Genomic DNA, 23,724 nt, shown 5'->3' with positions numbered 1-23,724 from the left:
CACTAGCGTTAACTGCATTACGTCTCAAAACGTCTTTTTTTCGAAAAAACGCATCCAGCAAAAGTTTTTGCTGGATGCGTTTTTTCCCCATAGACTTGTATTGGCGACGTATTGCAACGGATTGACATACGTCGTGTACGTTTTACGACGGATGCGTCGAAATTTGGCGATACGTCGTCGGCAAAAAACGTTGCTTGTAGCGTTTTTTGTCTCCGCCTAAAAAACGTGTCGCGACGCATCCTGCGGCATGCGTCGTTGGCTACAATGGAAGCCTATGAGCGACGGATGCGTCGGGACACGTCGTACGACGCAATGCAGAGCTGCAATACGTTTTTTTACACTCAGAAGCTGGATTTTGTTGCCAATTGGCCAGACACCCCCAAATCTATATAAACCTGGCCTGGGCCTTCAACCCCACATATATGGCCGGCCTTCAACCCCACATATATGGCCACGTATATACGTGGCACTTATAGAAGTGCCACGTATAGAAGTGCCACGTATAGAAGTGCCACGTATAGAAGTGCCACGTATAGAAGTGCCACGTATAGAAGTGCCACGTATAGAAGTGCCACGATATTTCAGTGCCACGATATTTCAGTGCCACGTATAACCACGTAGTTATAGTATTTATAGTACGTGGCACTGAAATACGTGGCACTATGACTGTCACTAAAAAGAACGAAGCAAGGGAGGCATGTATAAAGTGGGGATCACCACACTACAAGTAGTACAAATATTACAAAATTTATTGAAATCCAGAGACACTAAACACTGCAAAAAACTTTAAAACCATATAAAACAACCATATACATGGTGGATACAGAGACCCATAATAGAGTCTAGAACCCTGGTTCAAAAAGACCACCCCCACACACAATAGTATAATCCAGTCCTACAAGCAAAAATGGTATAAAATACAGTTTATGTAAACAGCAAATATCCAATCACATGTGCTTTTGTAGACAGCAAAAGATAGCCCCCCCCATATATATCCTAGGGAAGTCAGTCTAGCATAAGAGCACAAAGAAAATCATATCTACCTAATAAGATAGGGCAATATATAACCTGTATAGAGTCCAGCTCAGACCCTCGTAAGGAGTCAAGGAATGCTGCAGGACAAACAGGGAGGGTGGAGAACCAGGGCACAAGCGCCCAACGCGTGTCGCCAGAAAAACTGGCTTCTTCAGGGGCAATGACTGTCAGAAAATGTTCATTAAACGGTTAGGTGTGAGGTTAGGGGTAGGGTTAGGGTTTGGATCCCTTTATCATCATCATCCGTAGTTCATTAATCGGATGAATCCACAGTCGTCTCCGTTGCTGCAGAAGCATCCTACGTCTTTCTGCTGCCGCCTCCTTCTCCCGCACTATGATATCCAGGCGATTCGTCTCAAAGATAACGTCGGTAACCAAACTAGCAATCCTCACAAGAACACCTTCCATCGCTGCCACAAAACTAAAACCCTCAAAGATGGGCTGTAAAAACAGTAACTATATAGTTTTCCATATTTTCCAGTAGCCAATCAAATTTGGGAGCCTCCCATTTTAAAAACGGATCCGTCGTAAAAACGGATGCAACGGATGGTAAAAACGGATGCAACGTATGCAACGCATCCAGTATTTTCGACGGAAACGTTTAGCGGATTTGCGACGGATACGTCGAAATGCTGTATGCGTTGCATACGTTTTTCACTTTTTTTGACGCATCCAGTTTTTCGGCAAAAAACGGATTTGCGACGTAATGCAGTTAACGCTAGTGTGAAAGTAGCCTTACTCGACTTTCCTCTCTCCAGTCTATCCTTAATGCGGTAGCCAGCGTTTTCCATCTGGCTAATCGTTACTCAGATGCATCCGCTCTTCACCAGTCATTACACTGGCTGCCCATTCATTACAGGATACAATTCAACATGCGCAGTACGGCCGCGGCGGTTATGATGACGGCGCCCTGAGGCTAATGAGCGGCGGGGGCTGATGACGCGCGACGCGTGCGCAGTATGGCCGCGGCGGTGATCATGGCGGCGCCCTGTGACTGGTGTCTGGGGTGGGCTAATGACGCGCGGCACATGCACGGTGGGGCCAGCTTGGTGAATATGGCGGCGCCCTTCAGCACACAGCAAGGAATACGGGCGCTGGGCGTTCTGGGGGTAGGTAAGGCCATTAAAGGCATTCGGCACAGCTGGGGAGAAGGCTCTGATTTGCGGGTATGCTTCTGGGGGAGGGGCCTCCCATATGTGATGTACCAGGCAGCTCACCTGGATTAAATCTGCTGACCCCCATCTGGGGGAGGTACTTAGAGGGGCCGGCTATTCAAGGATTCCGTATGGGCTACCACATGCTTCGTATCCATTTTACAATGGAGTCTCAGGAGCAGGAACCATTGCAGTCTGAGCAACAGTGTCAACCCTGGAGATGCACCCAGCGATGTTCTAGTGGCAGTAGTCGTCCTGGAGGTGATAGAGCTGATCAAAGTTCTAAAGCCGGAAAATCTTCAAGCCGTAAAGATGTTACAACGGTTGAGAGGGTCCCCCCGCAATCTACGGTACCACTTTTTGTCCTAATCCTAAAAATCAAAAAGAACTCAAACTCCATTCATTAGATGTCAAAAGATGTCTACTTAGGTGTATATCTGTAACAGACCCCTGGAAAAAAGAGAGTTCTTTATTCATATCCTTTCAAGGAGTCAGGAAAGGGTTTAGGGTGTCCAAAAACACCTTAGGTAGATGGATTAGGGAAGCGATTTCTTTATCTTATTCAGCAGGTGGCCTAGAAGTCCCGGAAGGAATAAGAGCTCATTCCACTTGGGCCATGGCGACTTCCTGGGCAGAAAAGTCGGAGGTGTCCATTAAGGATACATGTAAGGCGACCACATGGTCATCTCCATCTACTTTCTTTAGACATTACAGACTAGATCTGGGTGGCTCCAACGATCTCAAGTTTGGTAGAAGGGTGCTGGAAGCAGTAGTCCCTCCCTGAAACTCTTTTCTCTGTAATTCTCTCGTTAGTGCTGTCATGGCGACTGAATAAATACTCAAGCTACTTACCAGGTAGCGGTGTTTTTCAGGAGCCCATGACAGCACTCCTATATTCCCTCCCTTTAATGCTGGCAGGGTTTATCACCACTTATTGATATAAATTTTTAAAAGTTTAGTTACAGGGTGAAATGTGTTAATTATTTATGTGTTACTAACTAAGGAGGTCCTCTCATGCTCTGTAATCCAACTGATGCGGGAGAGAGGTACCGCCCTTTTATCTCTGTAGGTTTCCTGTCCCTGAAGGGCGGATCCCCTCTCTCGTTAGTGCTGTCATGGGCTCCTGAAAAACACCGCTACCTGGTAAGTAGCTTGAGTATTTTGTTTCAGGCACAATCCGGCAAGTTTTGAAAAAAACTGATCCTTTTTTTTTTTTACGCCGGATCCGTTTTGTTTCCTCATAGACTTGCATTAGCGCCAGATTGCGGCTCATGGGCAGACGTTTCATCCGTTTGTTTCCGGATCCATCCAAATAGTCGTTTCCGGCGGACGGAGAAAACGTCCAGAGGAACTTTTTTTTGTCCGGCGAAAAAAGTGCACTGTGACGGAACCGGCCAAAAACGCGTGAAACGGAGATGTGAAACGATCAATCCGACGCGTGGATCCGGTTTTCAAAGCATTTTCCATTGAATTTCTCTTTCTCTCCTTTCTTTCTCTCTCTCTCTCTCTCTCTCTCTCTCCCTCTCTCCCCCTCTCTCCCTCTCTCAAGCTAGGGTTGGGGGGTTGAGGGTGGGGTTGGGTCATTCCATGTCAAGTGAACCAATGATTTTTACCACTATATTTTTAATTCTTTTGAGATTTTGTTATTTGGTAATAGTGTGTCAGAGAATGCAAAATGTGAAGAAGAAAAAAATTCTAGATTTTTTTTTTTATTTTTTATTGATTTTCAAAGTTCGGAAAAAGTGCGAATTTCGGTGTTGCCTGCCTTTACATTTCTCCCCATAACTCAGGCTAGAAAAGAGATAGAGAAACAAAATAAACATCATTCTACTCAGAATTGTACAGGCTTTCACCAGATATGTCACAATAGTATCTTTGATAATATTTTACCTATGCGAACGCAAGCGCAAAACTTTAAAACGCATTTCCGAAAAAAACGTTTAATTTAAAAATTTCAAAAACTGCACATGTGCCTGCTATGCTCCTATTCACATCTGTACCAAAATACAAGCTGGGATCGTGATGGGATCATATTTTAAAAAATAAAACTATTACAGAGTCAGTTCAAAAATCTTGATTTCAGATCTGCTCAGCTTGTGGTCTAACAGTGTGAGGTCTGTATTTAGCAAATAATCCATGATTGCTAGATATTACGGTATTATTTATTATGTTACAGAGTATTAGAAGCAGGAGAGGACAGAGGAGAAGCTTTGTTAGGGCTGAGAATGACCAGGGGTAGACGGTGACTACAGAGCAGATGACAGGCCGGCAGCTCGGGCCGTATTCACACCAAATCTGAACACCCAGGCAACTCCTCAAATGGAGGGAGAAAAATGTTCTTAACATCCAGTTCATGTGTTGTACAAACCAGGACTACAAAGAGGAGGAGGAGAGTTTGTTATATCGGTTACAGGAAGCAGAACCCATCACAGGGACTCAGCAATACCGGACTGTCATCCCATGTAGTGGAAATAAAGACCGTGACGTCCATGACGTGGTAGAAGGCGGCACAAGATCGGCAATGGATGACACAACTGGCTATGTGACCTGTGAATATGATCGGCGCTGACGGCTACTGGACTCTCCGAAGATTGTGAAAATGAAGACGTAGAATGACTTTTCTGCACCTTCTGGTCCAGCGCCGTCGTTTGTGTATCCAAGAAAATCAGACATTGTAAAAGTGAACAAAAAACAGATATAACTCAGGTGGAGCCGAGCACCATGACAGCCGTCCATACTCTGACACAGAAGGAAACGGCCATTGCTAGTGAGCGCTTATGGACAAGATGACATTTCACCCTCTAGAAGGGACACATTGATGATAACAGGCCAGTGTAAAAACCTATTAATTGTTTGATTAGTCTATATTTTATAGAACGAGGATTTAACTACTGGACTATTCTTCTTAAACACATCAGAAATGACATGTTTAGTGATATAGTAGAAAAAAAATTGTTCCATGTATAAATAGGTGGTAGAAATATTGGTTCTTTTAATCTTGTTTTTAACATATAATTAGGATCAGACTGTATTTAGAAAACCACACTTGAGGATGTGATCACCTTTTATCTTTTGGCTTGTTCAATGCATTCAGGTTGAAAATGCTGAGCAAGTAGTTATGATGATTAAGGGTACTTTCACACTGGCGTTTTTTGTCCTCCGTCGCAATGCGTCGTTTTGGTCAAAAAACGCATCCTGCAAAAGTGCTTGCAGGATGCGTTTTTTCTCCATAGACTAACATTGGCGACGCATTGACACACGTCGCAACTGTCGTGCGACGGTTGCGTCGTGTTGTGGCGGACCGTCGGCAGCAAAAAACGTTGCTTGCAACGTTTTTTGGTACGTCGGGAACGTCTTTTCCGACCGCACATGCGCGGCCGGAACTCCGCCCCCTCCTCCCCGCACCTCACAATGGGGCAGCGGATGCGCTGAAAATCTGCATCCGCTGCACCCGTTGTGCAGCGCAAACAACGCTAGCGTCGGTACGTCGGCGCGACGCACTGCGACGGGCCGAGTACGATGCTAGTGTTAAAGTAGCCTAAGATGCATTTATTCTGGCACTTTGTTTTTTGTGTTTCTTTACTGCATTCAACATTTATATGTAACAATAAGTTGTAATTTGAAAAGAAAAAAGGAAGAAACTCACACAAACATAAAATCAGATGATTCAAGGCTTAAAAAAAAAATACAAATGTGATAGATCCCAAGTTGAATCCCTGTACAAATGTAAACAAGGACACAAGTAACACACATGCATGTTTTCACAATTTTAAAACGTTTTTTTCAGAATTGCGCATCAAAATTTTTAATTTGATTTCTCCAAAACAAAATATAAAGAAACATAGTCTTGTGACATATCAAATGAAAGCCGGTACCGTTCTGAGAAAAATGATGCCTCTCCCACCTCTATATCTTAATTCTAGCCCGAGATATGATACAAAATGTAAAGCCATACCAGGCCAAAATCCATGCTTTTTCAAAACTTTAAAAATCTGTAAAAAATTAACTGATGAAGAAAAAAATTCTAAACTTTTAATTTGTAATTAACTAAAGTTGTACTTGATAAAAACAAAAAATAAAAAAAATCTAAAGACGTAAGGTAAAAAAAATATTCATATTTGGATCACTTGATATGGAATGACCCGGTTATGATTGGGGGGCTGAGGGTGGGGTTATGGGTTATGGTTGGGTTTGGAGTTAGAATTGAGGTGTTTCTACTGTTTAGGTACATCAGAGGGTCTCCAAATGTGACCTGGCACCCGCCATTGATTCCAGCCAATTTTGTGTTCTAAAAGTCAAACGGTGCTCCTTCCCTTCTGAGCCTTGCCATACGCCCAAGCAGTGGCTTTCCCCCACATGTGGCTTTCCCCCACATGTGGGGTATCAGCGTACTCTGGAGAAATTGCACAACAAATTTTGTGGTCCATTTTCTCCTGATATCCTTGTGAAAATAAAGTTTGAGCCTAAATAATTTTTTGTGTGAAAAAAGTAAAATGTTAATTTTTTCCTTCCACATTGCTTTAGTTATCGTGAAGCACCTGAAGGGTTAATAAACTTATTGAATGTGGTTTTGCGCACCTTGAGGGGTGCAGTTTTGATAGAATGGTGTCACTTTTGGGTATTTTCTGTGAAATTGACCCCCCAAACTCACTTCAAATGTGAGGTGGTCACTAAAAACAATGGTTTTGTAAATTCTGTTGGAAAAATTAGAAATCGCTGGTCAAGCTTTAACCCTATAACTTCCTAACAAAAAAAAATTTGTTTCCAAAATTGTGCTGATGTAAAGTAGACATATGGGAAATGGTATTTATTAACTATTTTGTGCAGTATGACTCTGATTTAAGGGCATAAACATTAAAAGTTGGAAAATTGCAACATTTTCAACTTTGTTTTGCCAAATATCTGTGTTTTTCATAAATAAACAAAAGTCATATTGAAGAAATTTTACCACTAACATGAAGTACAATATGTCACGAAAAACATTCTCAGAATCAGTGGGATCCGTTAAAGCGTTCCAGAGCTATAACCTCATAAAGTGGCCTGGTCATTAAGATCAAAATTGGTTGACACTGCCTGTAGGTTACTGTGCACAATCCTGCTGACAGGTTTCCTTTAACGTACTTCCGCCTCTGGTCCTGTCCATTCCTGTGATGACATGTGACCAGCATTATTTGTGAAGTGGGCTGGCTATCTGCTCACGTTTTTGGCAGTCAGCTACTGAAGTGAGCAGTCACCCAGTCAACTTCACGCATAGTGTTGGTCATGCACCATTACAAAAATCCGTCAACTATAAGAATTGATGTCGCATGTCGAGTATGGGATTGGAATTGGAGTTTTTAATTTTCTTTCGTTAGCAATGTTGAGAAGCCAGTGGGACAACCCAAAGCGTGCTCTGTGGTGAGAACTCCATCCCCGCCACATATCTGGCTGTAGTATTTTTTGGAAAAACGCTGTGTGCGAATCCAGCTTGATGAATACTAGTCAGAACCTTGTTCTGTTGACCCATCATTTATTACGCTGCAGTGGGTTTTATTCAGTATAATCAGTAGCCGTCTGATATTTGTTGAGACAGAAGCTGGGTACTCCTCCTGCAACACTGTCACCTGCAGAGGCGCTTCCTTCTGTCTTCCCTGACACCCCGTCACTGTCATTATACCAGCATTTTCTCCTTGTCCAGTGCTTTTATCCTTCCTATAATCCAGCAATGTTTTCTACATTAGTCGATGCAATCGCTGCTCTCAATTATCCCCTGTCTGCACCGGCTGGTTGTACAGTCTAGCTCTGTCAGCACTTAGTACTAGGAAAACATGACAGGATGAGAGACGTTGTACCTCCCATGCATTTCTCGGGCTGTTGGTATATTGGGCTACAGTGACCCACATCAGAAATCAGCCTGCCTTTGTGAATCTGCATGAGGTGAGAATATTACGTGTCTCTTGGAGATGTTTGGAAATATAAGCAGTAATTGAGCTAGGAGATATTTCAGGCAAATATAATGAATTGTGCTGAAGCCTGACTTGATCAGCTCTATGTTGGTCAAAGTATTGTGTTCGTCATGATTTTAATAATTGTCTGTGTGGCCCTAACAGAGTTTAAGGTGCTGTACACCGATTCTGATCACCGACATTAGTTTTTGACCTTGTGATTTGTATCACAATCAAAGCTTACTCTGTCTTCGACATAAAGCCAGCTTCACTGAAAACCTATATGAGAGGCAGATTATACCAACAAGATTCTTCGAGAGAAGCTAAAATCAGAAAATGACTTATTTAAATAAGGTTTTTGAAAAATAAGATAAAAATACAATTAACACATTTGCAGGCTCCGGGAAAGGTCAGAGAGGCCCAGCGCCTGCGCACTGCAGTACTTTGCAGCAATAGTAAAAAGATAGAATGTTAAAAATAATGAAAAAATAAAAAATCGTGATATTCTCACCTTCCGGCGTCCCCTGTCATGGTTCCCAATGGCAGGGACTCAGGCAAAAACGGACTAGCTCTAGGAATGATGGAATCTCAGATGACCGCGACGCTGAACCTAACACGCAACTAATAGTAGCCAGGGGGTGTGCCTACGATTATCCCTAGACACCTCGCACCAGCCGGAGATCTAGCTTCCCCTAGCAGAGGAATACACAGACCTGGCTTGCCTCCAGGGAAACCCCAAAAGTGATAGTAGCCCCCCACATATAATAACGGTTAGGTAAGAGGAAAACACGTACGCAGTATGAATATAGATTCAGCAAAGAGAGGCCCTCTGACTAGATAGCAGAAAATACAAAAGAGGACTTCGCGGTCACCTCAAAACCCTAAACAGCCATCCTGAAATTACTTTAACTCCGTTATCAACTCATGACACCGGAGTAGTAATTTCAGATCACTAGAGCTTCCAGCAGCAAAGGAAATATGAATGCATGCTGGACAAACAAACACAAAAAATGCCAAAGATCCAACTTAGCTGAATTGCAGACTTGGAGCAGGTAGCAAGCAACAGAGGTGCTCTGGTAACATTGATTGCCGGCACTAGAATGACTGAGAAGCCAGACTAAATAGGAAACTCCCAGTTTCCTGATGGAAACAGTTGCAAGACAAAAGTCAACCAGTACCACCAGTAACCACCAGAGGGAGCCCAAAAACAGAATTCACAACAGTCCCCCGCAGCGTTCCCGATGCTCCCGTTCCTTGTAATGCCTCGCGGCAATGACCCCAGATGATGTAGCGGTCTCACAAGACCGCTACGTCATCACAGGCCATTGTCGCAAGGCATTACTGGGAACGGGAGCATCGCGAGGAGCGGGAAGGTTGCGGGGTCTGCCGGAAGGTGAGAATATCACGATTTTTTATTTTAATTGTTTTTTTGTTGTTGTTTTTTTTTTAACAGGTATATGGTTCCCATGGCCTGGAGGAGAGTCTCCTCTCCTCCACCCTGGGTACCAACCGCACATGATCCGCTTACTTCCTGTATGGTGGGCATAGCCACATGTGGGAAGTAAGCAGATCAATGCATTCCTATGTGTGCGGAATCCCCGCGATTCCACACAAAGAATGAACATTCTGCGTTGTTTTCCGGAATGCGATTCCGCTGCGGGAAAAAACGCAGCATGTGGAATGTATTAAAAATGATGGGGTGCTTATGTAAGCGTTTTTTTACCTTGTTTTCGGCGGAAAACGGCGGAAAAAATGCTAAAAAAACGCTAAAAATCCTGAACGTGTGCACATAGCCTTACAATGTCAATTCGAAAATCTTGACTTCAGATCTGTTCAGCCTGTGGTGTAAAAGTGTGGGGTCTATATTTACCAAATAATCCATGATGTTTAGATATTACTGTATTATTTTATTATGTTACAGCTTAGAAGCAGGAGAGGACAGAGGAGAAAGCTTTGTTAGGGCTCATGAGAATGAACAGGGGTGGACAGTGAATGCAGAACAGATGACAGGCCAGCAGCTCCAGCCTCCAGAGGCCATATTCAGACCAAAGCTTAACACCCAGGCAACTCCTCAAATGGAGTGAGAAAAATATTCTTAACATCCAGTTCATTTTCATTTATTGTACAAACCAGGAGTACGAAGAGGAGGAGAGTTTGTGAAAACATCGGTTACAGGAAGCAGAACCCATCAAAGGGACTCGGCAATACCACACGTTCAATCCATGTAGTGAAACAGAAATAAAAACGAGGATTTATTCATTCAGCAAAGACAGTGAAGTCCATGAAGTGGTAGAAGGCGGCACAAGATTGGCAATGGATGACATAACTGGTGAATATGATTGGCGCTGGTGGCGGCTACTGTACTCCCCAAAGATTGAGAAAAGGAAGAAATAGAATTGACTTTTCTGCACCGTCTGGTCCAGCGCCGTCCTTTGTGTATCCAAGAAAACCAAACATTTTAAAAGTTAACAAAAATCAGATATTAACTCAGGTGGAGCGGAACACCATGACAGGCCGTACATACTCTGACACAAAAGGAAATGGCCATTGCTAGTAAGCGCTTATGGACAAGATGACATTTCACCCACTAGAAGGGACACATTGATGATAAAAGGCCAGTGTAAAAACCTACTGTTGTTTGATTAGTTCATATTTTATAGATCGAGGATTTAACTACTGTACTGGTCTTCTTAAACACTTCATAAATGGCATGTTTAGTGATATAATAGAAAGAAAAATGTTACATGTATAAATAGGTGGTAAAAATATTGGTTCTTTTAATCTTGTTTTTACATATAATTAGGATGAGACTGTATTTAGAAAACCACACTTGAGGATGTGATCGCCTTTTTTCTCTTGGTTTGTTCAATGCATTCAGGTTGAAAATGCTGAACAAGTTGTGTTATGATGATTAAGATGTATTTATTCTGGCACTTTGGTATTTGTTTTTTGTGTTTCTTTATTGTTGCATAAAAATGTTGTATTCAGTAAGTTGAAATTTTAAAAGAAAAAATGAAGAAACTCACAAAAACATAAAATCAAATGATTCAAGGCTTAAAAAAAAATTTGATAGGTCCCAAGTTAAATCCCTGTACAAATATAAACAAGAACACAAGTAACACACATGCATTTTTTCACAATTTTAAAACATACGTTTTTTCACAATTGCGCATCAAAATGTTGAATTTGATTTCTCCAAAACAAAATTTAAAGAAACATTGTCTTGTGACATATCAAACGGAAGCCTATACCTTTCTGAGAAAAATGATGCTTCTCCCAACTCTTTACCTTAATTCTAGCCCAAGATATGATAAAAAATTAAAGCCATACCAGGCCAAAATTCACGCTTTTTCAAAACTTTAGAAATCTGTAAAAAATTAACAGTAAGGTTAGGTTCACATTGCGTTAATGTGTGCACGCTAACGGACAGCGTTGCACGGCGAAAATGTCGCAATTAACGCCGTGCAACGGGTCCGTTAGCGCACCCATTGACAGCAATGTAAATTTTGCCTGTAGCGCATCGCTAGCGCGTGCCTCTTTCGGCTCGCGGTAGCGATGTGCCGTTCTTTTGTGACGCGCCGCGGACGCTGCTTGCAGCGTCCGCGGCGCGCCCGAGGTCTGTTCCCCGCTCTCGCAGATCGGGGATGTGCGAGAGCAGGGACGTTAACGCGACCCCTAAACGCGGCCCCGAAAAAAACATTGCGTTAGCGCAATCCGCTAGCGCTAAACGGATTGCCCTAACGCAATGTGAACCTAGCCTAAGAAAAAAGTCTTTTAATGAAATAAAACAATATACACATTTTTTCCATCTTTATTAGTCTGCCATTCCAAGCGAAGTAGAAACATGCAGTAGAATATAACCAAGGGAAAATCAAAATGTGAATCATATAAACCCTTTAAAAATATAAATTTTATTAAATATATTAAAAATATCACTTCCCAGTGAGAACAAAAGTTGATTGTGACAGACCTACTAAGTGCACCTGTCCTGATAACCTGACCCTACACTCTCCTGCTATCCCTTCCTAGCCTGTGGAGGTTGGCACCCTGATAGATGTTTTGGCGCCCCCACTCCGCGACGGCTATCGCCTGCTGGCCCTATAAAGTTACTAACCAGCCAGTCCACATTAATTAAGAGCCATGCATGGCCAACTTGCTGGCAGTATATACACAGGTCTGTCCCAGTATCAGGGCACCTGCATCATTGACCTCCGGTTCATCATATCTGTTTGTGCCCCCTGAGGAACCGTATGACGGGGAAACGCGTCGGGGCGTCTTTTGATTGACAGCTAAGTGTTCCGTCTCTTGTTGTCACAATCAACTTTTGTTCTCACTGGGAAGTGATATTTTTAATTTATTTAATAAAATTTATATTTTTAAAGGGTTTATATGATTAACATTACAAGCGAAGCCCTCGATCTCCTGGAAAAAAGTAAAAATAATAAACCAACAATATACCATACCTGTCCAGCGTACAGTCAGTCCCACACAGTAATCCATATCTAGGGGAATTTAAAGCTTACAACCGGGAACGCTGCTAATGCCACCGGAGCTGTAATCTACTGGTGAATGAATGGAACGCTGGGAGCGGAGCTTCAGTGACTAGTGGTGACGTCACCGAAGCTGCGCTCCCTGACAGCCTGAACTAAAATGAACTCTTCAGCGTGGGAAAATTAGCTGTCTTCAGCACCACACGCAGGGGAACAGTGCTTACTGTAGCTCTCCTTCCCGGACGCCGTCTGTGTGGTCCTGATGCGGCACACTGTTGCCACACAGATGTATCACACAGACACGGATATCTCCAGTAACGTGGTTACCGGTACCGGAATTATCAGGACGTGTCAAACCGGCCTTCGTGCAAGTTAAATGCCGCTGTCAGAAATTGACAGCGGCATCTAACCAGTTATCAGCCGTGGGTGGATGGTCATACCCCCTGCGGCTGTTGCGGGCACTTGTCAACTGTATATATCAGCTGACGTGCCCGGAAAGTGCGGGCTCAGCGCCAGAGTCCGCACCAAACAAGGGGTGTCCGACATCAGCGTACTATTATGCACGTTGTCAGAAAGGGGTTAAAGGTGTAAAAAGTTCTTTCTCTTGGCATGGTTTTTTTGTGTGCCAAAAAATTGACATTTTAACAGGGGTGTGTAGACCTTTTACATCCACGATACCTTACCCATTCCCCTAAAAGAATGTGTTTTAATGTGATTAGAATTAGCTGCTGCTCACACTGGTGTCATGAATGATATATGGGATTCATTGGGTGACATAATTAGTCAGAATTCTGGTATGTTTACAGGAAAGAGCAGTGCAGTAGGTTACGTTATTCTGGCTGTCAGAGAAAAACATAGTCTAAGGCCGGTTTCACACGTCAGTGGCTCCGGTACGTGAGGTGACAGTTTCCTCACGTATCGGAGCCACTGACACACGTAGACCCATAAAAATCTGTGCAGATGTCATTGATTTTTTGCGGACCGTGTCTCCGTGTGCCAAACACGGAGACATGTCAGTGTTCGTGGGAGCACACGGATTACACGGACCCAATAGTCAATGGGTCCGTGTAAAACACGGACCTCACACGGACGTTCTCCGTCTGGGGTCCGTGTGCGTGCAGGAGACAGCGCTACAGTAAGCGCTGTCCCCCCCACTGGTGCTGAAGCCGCCATTCATATCTTCCCTGCAGCAGCGTTTGCTGCAGAGAAAATATGAATAATAGTGTTTAAAATAAAGATCTATGTGTCCGCCGCCCTCCCACCCCCTGTGCGCCCCCCCGCTGTACAGAAAATACTCACCCGCTCCCACGTTGGCTGTCACTCCTTCCTCTCTGCCCCGCGCCTTCTACTGTATGCGGTCACGTGGGGCCGCTCATTTACAATCATGAAGTCGGCTCCGCCCCTATGGTAGGTGGAGCCGCCTATTCATGACTGTAAATGATCGGCCCCACGTGACCGCATACAGGAGAAGATGGGGGCCAGACCAGGAAGCCGCGACAGCCAACGTGGGAGCGGGTGAGTATTTTCTGAACAGCGGGGGGGCGCACAGGGGGTGGGAGGGTGGCGGACAGATAGATCTTTATTTTAAACACTATTATTCATATTTTCTCTGCAGCAAACGCTGCTGCAGGGAACATATGAATCGCGGCTTCAGCACGATGCAGGGTACCACACGCGTGGGTACCACACGCTCCGTGTGGTACCCACTCGCCATACGGGCGGCACACGTGTGCCGCACGTATGGCCTACGTGAGTTCACAGGCACACGGACACGGATAACTCCGGTACCGATTTATTCCGGTACCGGAATTATCTAGACGTGTGGGACAGCCCTTAGAAGGTTTTCTTTTGCTTGCACAGATGTATATTATGAAGACTTGTTCATCACCCTGTATTTATTATTTATTTTTTTATGTTTGCCCGTGAACTCTGCTAGACCCAGACTACAGGTGCTCTGTAGCATTTAAGACTGAGGTAATTGGAAATATTGATTTTGTTATCTGCCAGCCATTTCTGTACTTCAAGGTGTGTTTGAGGTCATCATCATGTTGTGGTGTTTTCCAGTACCAAAGTGATTGCTTCATGCTCCTGGCTGCTTAAATTCTGTTCTTTAGGCCTGTTTCTCACACAACTATTGCTAAAAATCTGTAACAGTGGTCCAAAATCCAGACTTATTATGGAAGAAATTGTATTAGTATGACATTAATATGTTATCAGTATTACTGATATTTGCAAATGTCTTAAACTATGTTCCCATTGGGCAATTTGCCTCTTTTTGGTATGTGTCCAGCAACCACAGAAGTGGACGCTGGACCAGGGTAGTAGTGAATCTTCTTGCTCCTCATCAAGACTGCACATGTTTTTTGTTTTATGATCTGGTTTCTTTTTTACATTTTCATTAGAGTTTTTTTTTTTTTTTTATAGGTGTTGTACAGGACTTTGGTATTGAATACCTTATTCTTAAGATAGGTCATCAATATCAGATTGATTGGGGTCCACTACACCTCCGGTCAGCTTTTATTGGATCTTGCGATGGCCAGAAGTAAACAGTGTAGGGAGCCGGCCAGGACACCACAGCTTAGTACACTGTGTAGAGCCTGCTCTTGGATACTGCAACTCAAATCACATTCACTTCAAAGTCCTGGATGACCCCTTTTCAGGCACTTTAGCTCATCATATGAATATATGCTAAAAGATGAAAAATAAAAGTGAATTAACACCATGTGCATTTCTTTATTAAGAGATATCTGAATTGCAATCACTAATTCAGGTTTCTAACTTTTATCAACAGTGACTCCATGAAAAATGACAGAGGAGGTCATTGTTATTGCCAAATGGGATTATATGGCACAACAGGACCAAGAACTTGATATTAAGAAAAATGAGCGCTTGTGGCTGCTGGATGACTCCAAAACCTGGTGGCGAGTTAGAAATACAGCTAACAAGACAGGATATGTACCATCAAACTACGTAGAGAGGAAAAATAGCCTAAAGAAAGGATCACTGGTTAAGAATTTAAAAGACACCTTGGGTAAGCCTCGTCTATATTTTTATAGCATATCAATAGAATATGCAATGTAAGAGTTTGAGTGGTGGGCAGCCAACTGCTGAGACAGCCACAGTCATGAAAGTTCTGCAAAGTGGGGTTTTTGTGCCCTATTCCTAGCCATGAAGGTGCATGCTTACTGCCTAATGTTCAAGACAAAAAAATAGGCACATGTGTCCAAAATCAATGTCCTACACATCTCTTGTGGGAAGTAAAAGATCACTGGCATATGGTTAAAGGGAATCTGTCACTAGGTATTTACTACCCTGTCTGAGAGCAGCATAATACGATGTGTCACTTAGCTGCTTACTGTCATTTTGATAAAATCACTGTTTTATCTGCTGCAGATCCAGTAGTTTTCTCAATCGCTGTCTTTTATTCTGTAGATCTAACAGTTATCTGAATGCTGAGCTCTGTATAACCCTGTTCATACCATTGATTGGCAGCTTTCTGCCCATGTACAGTGTACGCATGAAGCTGTCAATCAGTGGTGTGGAGGGGGCTATACAGAGCTCCTAAACATGCTTGACTACCTGGCAACAGGTTTACTAGTCTTCTAATGATGATCTCCTGCTGATAACTGATTTTATCAAAACTACAGCAAGCAGCCCAGTAAGTGACACATCGCTGGAAGTAGGTCTCTACATTATGCTGCTCTACGGTTAGGTGGTAGAAACCTATTGACAGATTCCAATCAATATAAAAACAACTACTATGTCAGGCCGTGTTCATGGATTTGAACATTTATAAAAAAAAATGGTATATCCTGTGATGTTGGAATTATTCAAGATTTTTCATGTCAAATTGTAAACTTCTACCTGTACAATGTTAAAACTTCTGTCCTGTTAAGTAGGGCTGTGGAGTTGCAGTCGGTGTCCCATTTTGGTGGGATTGGTATAAAATGGACCAACTCCTAAAATATATAATACATTGGGTGCAGCAGTACAATGCAGGATGTGCTGTAAATGTTTTCCTAAGAATTAGGTAAAGTTATGAAATGTCCTATAAATGTCTGTTCTGTTCCTGATCTTAGGATCTCGGCTTTTAGTGGAGATGAATCTGTGCTGCACTTTATGTACATGCTCAGTAGTGTCCAGTGCTGTGGGGTCGGAGTTGGGGAAATTGAGGAGCTGGAGGTTTGGCTTACCAACGCCCCAGCCATGTTTTTTATCCTCCCCTATATACTTTAGACAAGCGATGGATCGGCCACCTCTCCCATACACAGGAGTGCTCACTCTGTATTTTCTATGTGAGCCGCCACCACACATTTTTACATTTTTGTTGGAAACTTATCTCGGCGAGAAGAACATGATCATGCATGCGAAATTGGACTTGATGGGTGTTTAGCTCACATGACAATCAGCTATTTAGGCTCCCCAATTATGTTACACTGTCAGCCAAACCATCGATTTTGACCGGTTCGGCCAATGTTGGTCTAGTGTGTATGGAGAGCTTTAATGTGCCAAGAGGAGGTTACAGGGAATTTGATTTCATTGCAGCTTCATTGTTAGCAGTGTAGTTAATGCAAAATCAGGAAGGTATGCTTTTATATACTGTGTGCCAAAACCTGCTGAGGTAACTTACCGTATATACTCGTGTATAAGGCGAGATTTTCAGCACATTTTTTTTGTGCTGAAAACGCCCCCTCGGCTTATACATGAGTTATGGTCCAGAAAGCCGGCAGGAGAGGGGAGAAGCGTCAGGAGCCGTTGCTGAACGTCCCTGCATCTCTGTTGTCCCGGTGCGTCAGCGCTTCCTGTGCTGAGCTGTCAGGTGGTACTGCTCATTAAAGTAATGAATATGCACCCGTCTCCACTGCCATAGGCGTGGAGCGCGTATTCATTACCTTGATGAGCAGTACCACGTGATCGCTAAGCACAGGAATAGCTGCTGCGCCGGGACAATGGAGATGCAGGGACTTGCGGCGACTGCGCGAAGAGGGTGAGTATGACGGGACAGGATGGGGGGAGTCGAGCCGAGCCAAGCCATGCAAGCAACATGGGATGGGGTGGAGCAGAGCCATGCATACAAGATGGGACGGGGGATCCGATCCATCCATACAAGATGGGGTGGGGGGAAGCCATGCATACAACAGGGGGAGCCAAACAGAACAGGACAGGAGGTAGCCACACATAGCAGGACAGGAATGAGAGGACAATACATATCCGACTCTAGTCAACAAACTTACCCAGTTTTCCGTGGCAAAATTAGGTGCCGCCTCTTATTCTTGAGAATATATGGTAACTAGCTGTTTCCAGCCAGCTAATGCTCGTGCCGCTCATTGCTATCTAATTAACGCTGCTGGTGATTAAACTAAAGTCAATAATGACAACATTCAATAGCGCTTACGCAGGTGGTAAATTAACTTAAAATGAAGTTAATAACAATAATAATCATTAAAAATCTGAATAATACTAATAATTAATCCTACGATTTAGTTGATTTTGTTGTCGATCAGCTACTGCATCCTTGTCCGGATTTTCCTGCGGCCTGTGAGATGGACCTGGCGACTCTTCTTGGCTCATTTTGTTTGGGAGAATGCGGATGCAATTAAATGTATGTTTACCTTGGCTGAAGTGGTTGAATTACTTAGATAGGAAGTGCTGCATGTGGTAATGTGGGGACGGAGCCTCGTGTGGTGATGTGTGGGGGACGGAGACTCGTGTGGTAATGTGTGGGGACGGAGCCTCGTGTGGTGATGTGTGGGGACGGAGCCTCGTGTGGGGACGGAGCCTCGTGTGGTGATGTGTGGGGGTGGAGCCTCGTGCATGGTGATGTGGGGGCGGAGCTACTGTGCAGGGGGCGGGATTAGCGAGTAATCACGATGCCTCATATATATAGATTGTCGCTTGTTTAAGCCCATCTTACAAGGACCAATTCAAACTGTTGGAGAAGGAGTATTCAGACCTCATACATTGTACATGGGCAGATGTCCTGCTGATAACATTGCTTTTAGGACCCACAGGAATCAGATGACAGATGAGTGTCTTGGCGGTATGGCTAAATACTGTACATGATCCTCAGTCTGCCTGACAGTATGTTGGTGACGCCCACAATGGCTACAGCATCAGCAGCTGACTGGCTAGTGAGGTATTTTGTGCTGTCTCACAATTATGTTGCTGGTGCAGTTTTGGTTACCCCTGCAAGTCTCAAGCTGCACCATTCTTGAGGTTATGTTCACACGTTGCGGATTTGCCTCTGGAATTTTTTGTGCGGATTCTGCATCTCTTGGCAGAAAACGCAGGTGCGAATTTGATGCGTATTTTGTGCGGATTTGCTGTGGATTTACTGCGGTTTTTGTGCAGACTTCTATAATGGAATGGGTACAAAAAACGCTGCAGATCCGCACAAAAGTGACATGCACGGAATTTTCCGCACCATTAGCACAGCATTTTTTTTTATTTTTATTTTTCTCTCATTTACATTGTACTGTAAACCACTTGCGGATCTGCAGCGTTTCTGCACGGTAAAAAACGCTGTGGATCTGCAGCGTTTCTGCACGGTAAAAAACGCTGCAGATCCGCAGTAAATCTGCAACGTGTGCACATAGCCTAACTGTGCACCAGATGATTTGCAACAGAGGTTGCCACTACCCACTAGATAAAATGAGCATCTGTTGTTAAAGGGAACCTGTCACCCCCAAAATCGATGGTGAGCTAAGCTCACCGGCATCAGGGGCTTATCTACAGCATTCTGTAATGCTGTAGATAAGCCCCCGATGTATCCTGAAAGAGGAGAAAAAGAGGTTAGATTATACTCACCCAGGGGCGGTCCCGCTCCGATGGGTGTCTCAGGTCCGGTACAGCGCCTCCCATCTTCATTCCATGACGTCCTCTTCTGGTCTTTGCACCGCGGCTCAGGCGCAGGCGTACTTTGTCTGCCCTGTTGAGGGCAGAGCAAAGTCCTGCAGGCGTTGGGCCTCTCTGACCTTTCCCGGCGCCTGCGCAGTGCAGTACTTTGCTTTGCTCTCAACAGGGCAGACAAAGTACACCTGCGCCGGAGCCGCGGCGCGAAGACCAGAAGAGGACGTCATGGAATGAAGATGGGAGGCGCCGGACCCGGACCTGAGACGCCCATCGGAGCGGGACAGCCCCTGGGTGAGTATAATCTAACGTCTTTTTCTCCTCTTTCAGGATACATCGGGGGCTTATCTACAGCATTACAGAATGCTGTAGATAAGCCCCTGATGATGGTGAGCTTACCTCACCATCGATTTTGGGGGTGACAGGTTCCCTTTAAGTAAAGGTATTCATGAATGTATTTTTTTAAAATCAGAAATGCTATTAACCCTTTACTGACATAGCCAATTTCCATTTTCCTTCCCTACTTCCAAGAGCCATAACTTTTTTTTTTTTTTACTTTTCTTTCCACATCAATGTATGTGGACTTGTGTGTGTGTGTGTGTGTGTGTGTGTGTGTGTGTGTGTGTGTGTGTGTGTGTGTGTGTGTGTGTGTGTGTGTTTTTTTTTTTTCCCATTTTCGCTGTTTTCCGAGATCATTTTCATTTTTTGCAGGGTGAAACAATGATTTTATTGATACTATTTGGGGATATATCTAACATTTTGAATGCTTCTTACTGCATATTTTGCGGCATGGTGGCGTTCAATAAAAATCACAATTTTAGCTTGACATAGGTGTTTTTATATTTAAATCTATTTTCGGTTTACTAACTAGCTACATATTTTTTGTAGATCGGACATTTCTGGACGTGGCGATACCACTTATGTGGCATAAGGGGGTAATTTTATTAGTTCCTTTAGGGAACTTTAACATGTGGTCGTCTGATCACTTGTACTATACACCTGAATACCACAATATTGCTGCATATACAAAAGAAATCTTCACTCTTGTGTCGAAAAGGAAAACTTTACATGTAAAATCCGCATCATGATTTCGCTTATTAAAAGTGCACACAATGGGGGAAGTAATCAAAAACTGTCTAATAGCAAAACTGGCATAGGAAAATGTAAATACTAATTAATTCCGAAATACTAATTGTAATGACATATCCAAAATAAAACACTTGGATGTTAATATTTTTAGGGTTTCGATTAACTTGTAAAAATTGTTTTGCTGGCACTGTAGTAAAAATCACAGTCTCCTTTGAAGCCCAGCCACAGGCTTGGGTTTCAAGGGAGCTGCATGATGACAAGTACAGAGGTGTTCAACAGACCCTGGCTGTCATAGCAATCCATCGGCTCTATGCGATCGCTTCATGAGTGCCAGTGGACCCATAGAATGATGCGCCCCCATGCGGGCGTGCTGTTAATGTCGATGTCAGAGTTTGATTTAAGCAGAAACAGGTTAAGTCGTGGGCTCCGCTTCACTCTCTGCTGTTATAGGCAGGTACAGGCTGTGTGTCAGCCATTACCTGCTGGGTATGGGTCATGGTCACACTGAACACGCTCCATACATCTGCTACTGACTTGTACTGTACAAGTATGGCGGATGTCTGGAAGGGGTTAAAGTTTTATAGAAATTATGTAATATACAGTGTGTATAGCAAAAGAACCCCATAATACAGCCCTCTCATCACCCAACATGCATCAAGCGATAATTCGGCAATCTATTTATTATGATGTCTCTGTTTAGAATTATCCTTTTTTCTTTTTTTTTTACTTTTTCCTCGAACTCATATATATAGTCAGTCTATTAATCGCCATTTGATCTATGAGAATGTGAATAGTTACCGATGGGATGGATTCGTATTCATTGTTTGCATATGGTTGTTGTTTACTTGTGTTTTCTTTCTTATTTTCAGGTCTCGGGAAGACCAAGAGAAAGAATAGCACTCGAGATGCCTCACCAACTCCAAGCACCGATGCAGAGTATTCTTCCAATGGTACAAATTCAGATAGGATCTATGACTTAAACATTCCAGCATATGTAAAGTTTGCATATGCCGCCGAGAGAGATGATGAACTGTCCCTTGTGAAGGGTTCACGAGTGATTGTTATGGAAAAGTGCAGTGATGGCTGGTGGCGTGGAACACACAATGGACAGGTTGGGTGGTTTCCATCAAACTATGTCGTAGAAGAAGTTGATGAAGCAACTGCGGATTCCCCTAGTTTTCTCAGTTTGAGAAAAGGAGCCTCCATTAGCAATGGTCAGAACACTAAAGTTCTCCATGTTGTGCAGACACTATACCCCTTTAGTTCAGTAACAGAAGAAGAGCTAAACTTTGAGAAAGGAGAAATCATGGAAGTCATTGAAAAGCCTGAAAACGACCCTGAATGGTGGAAATGTAAAAATTCCAGTGGACAGATAGGTCTTGTTCCCAAAAACTATGTTGTCATTTTAAATGATGGTCCTTCCATAAATAGTCCTCATGTTCACCAAATAAGCTATACTGGTCCTGCATGTACAGGTCGCTTCGCTGGGAAAGGATGGTACTATGGAGGGGTGACAAGACATCAAGCTGAATGTGCCCTGAATGAAAGGGGTGTGGATGGAGACTTTCTTATCCGCGACAGTGAGTCTTCAGTGAGTACATTTATTTTTTACTCCTCCTGCTTGACTGCATACAGTTCTTGCAGTGTATGTAAATTCCATAACACACAATGCATTTTTTAAAATCTGACCACTGTCACTTTGAGGTTATAGCTCTGGAACGTGTCTACAGACCCCACTGATTCTGAGATTGTTTTTTCGTGACATATTGTACTTCATGATGGTGGTAAAACTTGTTCAATATAACTTTGCGTTTATTTGTGAAATTTGGCAAAAAATTTGAACATTTCACAAGTTTCATACTTTAAATTTTTATGCCCTTAAACCAGAGAGTTATGTCACATAAAATGGTTAATAAATAACATTTCCCACATGTCTGCTTTACATCAGTGCAATTTTTGAAACGTCATTTTATTTTTGTTAGTAAGTCAAAAAAGGTTAAAAGTTGATAAGCAAATTCTAATTTTTCCAGCAAAATTTTACAAAACCATTTTCTTAGGCTGGTTTCACACTTGCGTTTTGATCTGCAGCGTTTTAGCGCTAAAAAACGCATGCGTTTTTTTTTCTATACTTAACATTAAAAAACGCATGCGTTTTTTAGCATGCGTTTTGACGCGTTTTCGGCAACGCATGCGTTTTTTGATGCGTGCGTTTAGTTGCAGAAATGCAACCTGTAGTAATTTCTAGCTGTGTTTTTTTGCCGCAAAAAAGCATGCGTTTATTTGCGGCAAAAAAATGTATTGCTGTCTATGTAAACGCATGCGTTTTTAAGCACATGCATTTGCTTGCGTTAAAAACGTATGCGTTTTTATAGAAAAACACAAGAAAACACAAAAAAAAAAACAAGAAAACCCTAACCCTTGGGTTACTAGGGATCCTAACCCTAACCCTAAGGTTAGGATCCCTAGAAACCCTAGGGATCCTAACCCTAACCTTTAGGGTTAGGATCCTAACCCTTAGGGTTAGGATCCCTAGGGTAACGGTTAGGGTTAGGGTTAGGATCCCTAGGGTTAGGGGTAAGGGTAGGGTTAGGATCCCTAGGGTTAGGGGTAGGGTTAGGGTTGGGATCACAAGGGTTAGGGTTTGGATCCCTAGGGTTGTGGTTAGGGTTAGGGTTTGGATCCCTTTATCACCTTGATGGTGGGGGGTGGCTTATCAGTGACCTGGTGACCAGGACATTCTTCTAATAAAAAGCTAACCCTAACCCTAGGGATCCTAACCCTAACCCTAGCTAATTCTATTAATAGTGGGTTTTCTAATTGATTTTGATGATTGGCAGCTGTCACACACTTCTCAGCATGCGTTTCAAAAACACAAACGCAGGAAAAAACGCATGTAAACGCGTCAAAACGCCGCGTTTTTTTTTCTGCATGCAAAAACGCGTGCGTCTAAAAAACGCAGCGTTTGCATGCGTTTACATGCGTTTTTTCACCACCTGCGTTTTTTTTAACCCCTTCCCGACCCATGACGCCACGTAGACGTCATGAAAACCTGTGCCAATCCGACCCATGACGCCTATGTGGCGTCATGGAATGATCGCGTCCCTGCAGATCGGGTGAAGGGGTTAACTCCTATTTTACCCGATCTGCAGAGACAGGGGGAGTGGTACTTCAGCCCAGGGGGGG

At 43.4% G+C, this 23,724-nt stretch overlaps 1 protein-coding gene across 2 annotated transcripts in view; it reads left to right on the top strand.

The window, feature by feature from the left end:
* The window catches only part of NCK2 (NCK adaptor protein 2), an 81,602-nt gene that overhangs the window by 24,501 nt on the left and 33,377 nt on the right, over positions 1–23,724 (top strand). For both annotated transcript variants that reach the window (XM_077296607.1, XM_077296608.1), the window contains exons 2-3: positions 15,395–15,634; positions 21,411–22,132. In XM_077296607.1, the coding sequence (XP_077152722.1) occupies positions 15,409–15,634; positions 21,411–22,132 (948 nt within the window). In that variant the 5' untranslated portion in view covers positions 15,395–15,408. The remainder of the gene's footprint in view (positions 1–15,394; positions 15,635–21,410; positions 22,133–23,724) is intronic.

This window comes from Ranitomeya variabilis, chromosome 3, assembly GCF_051348905.1.
Source record: "Ranitomeya variabilis isolate aRanVar5 chromosome 3, aRanVar5.hap1, whole genome shotgun sequence".
Taxonomy (NCBI): Eukaryota; Metazoa; Chordata; class Amphibia; order Anura; family Dendrobatidae; genus Ranitomeya; species Ranitomeya variabilis.
This window is presented reverse-complemented; position numbering and strand designations above follow the sequence as displayed.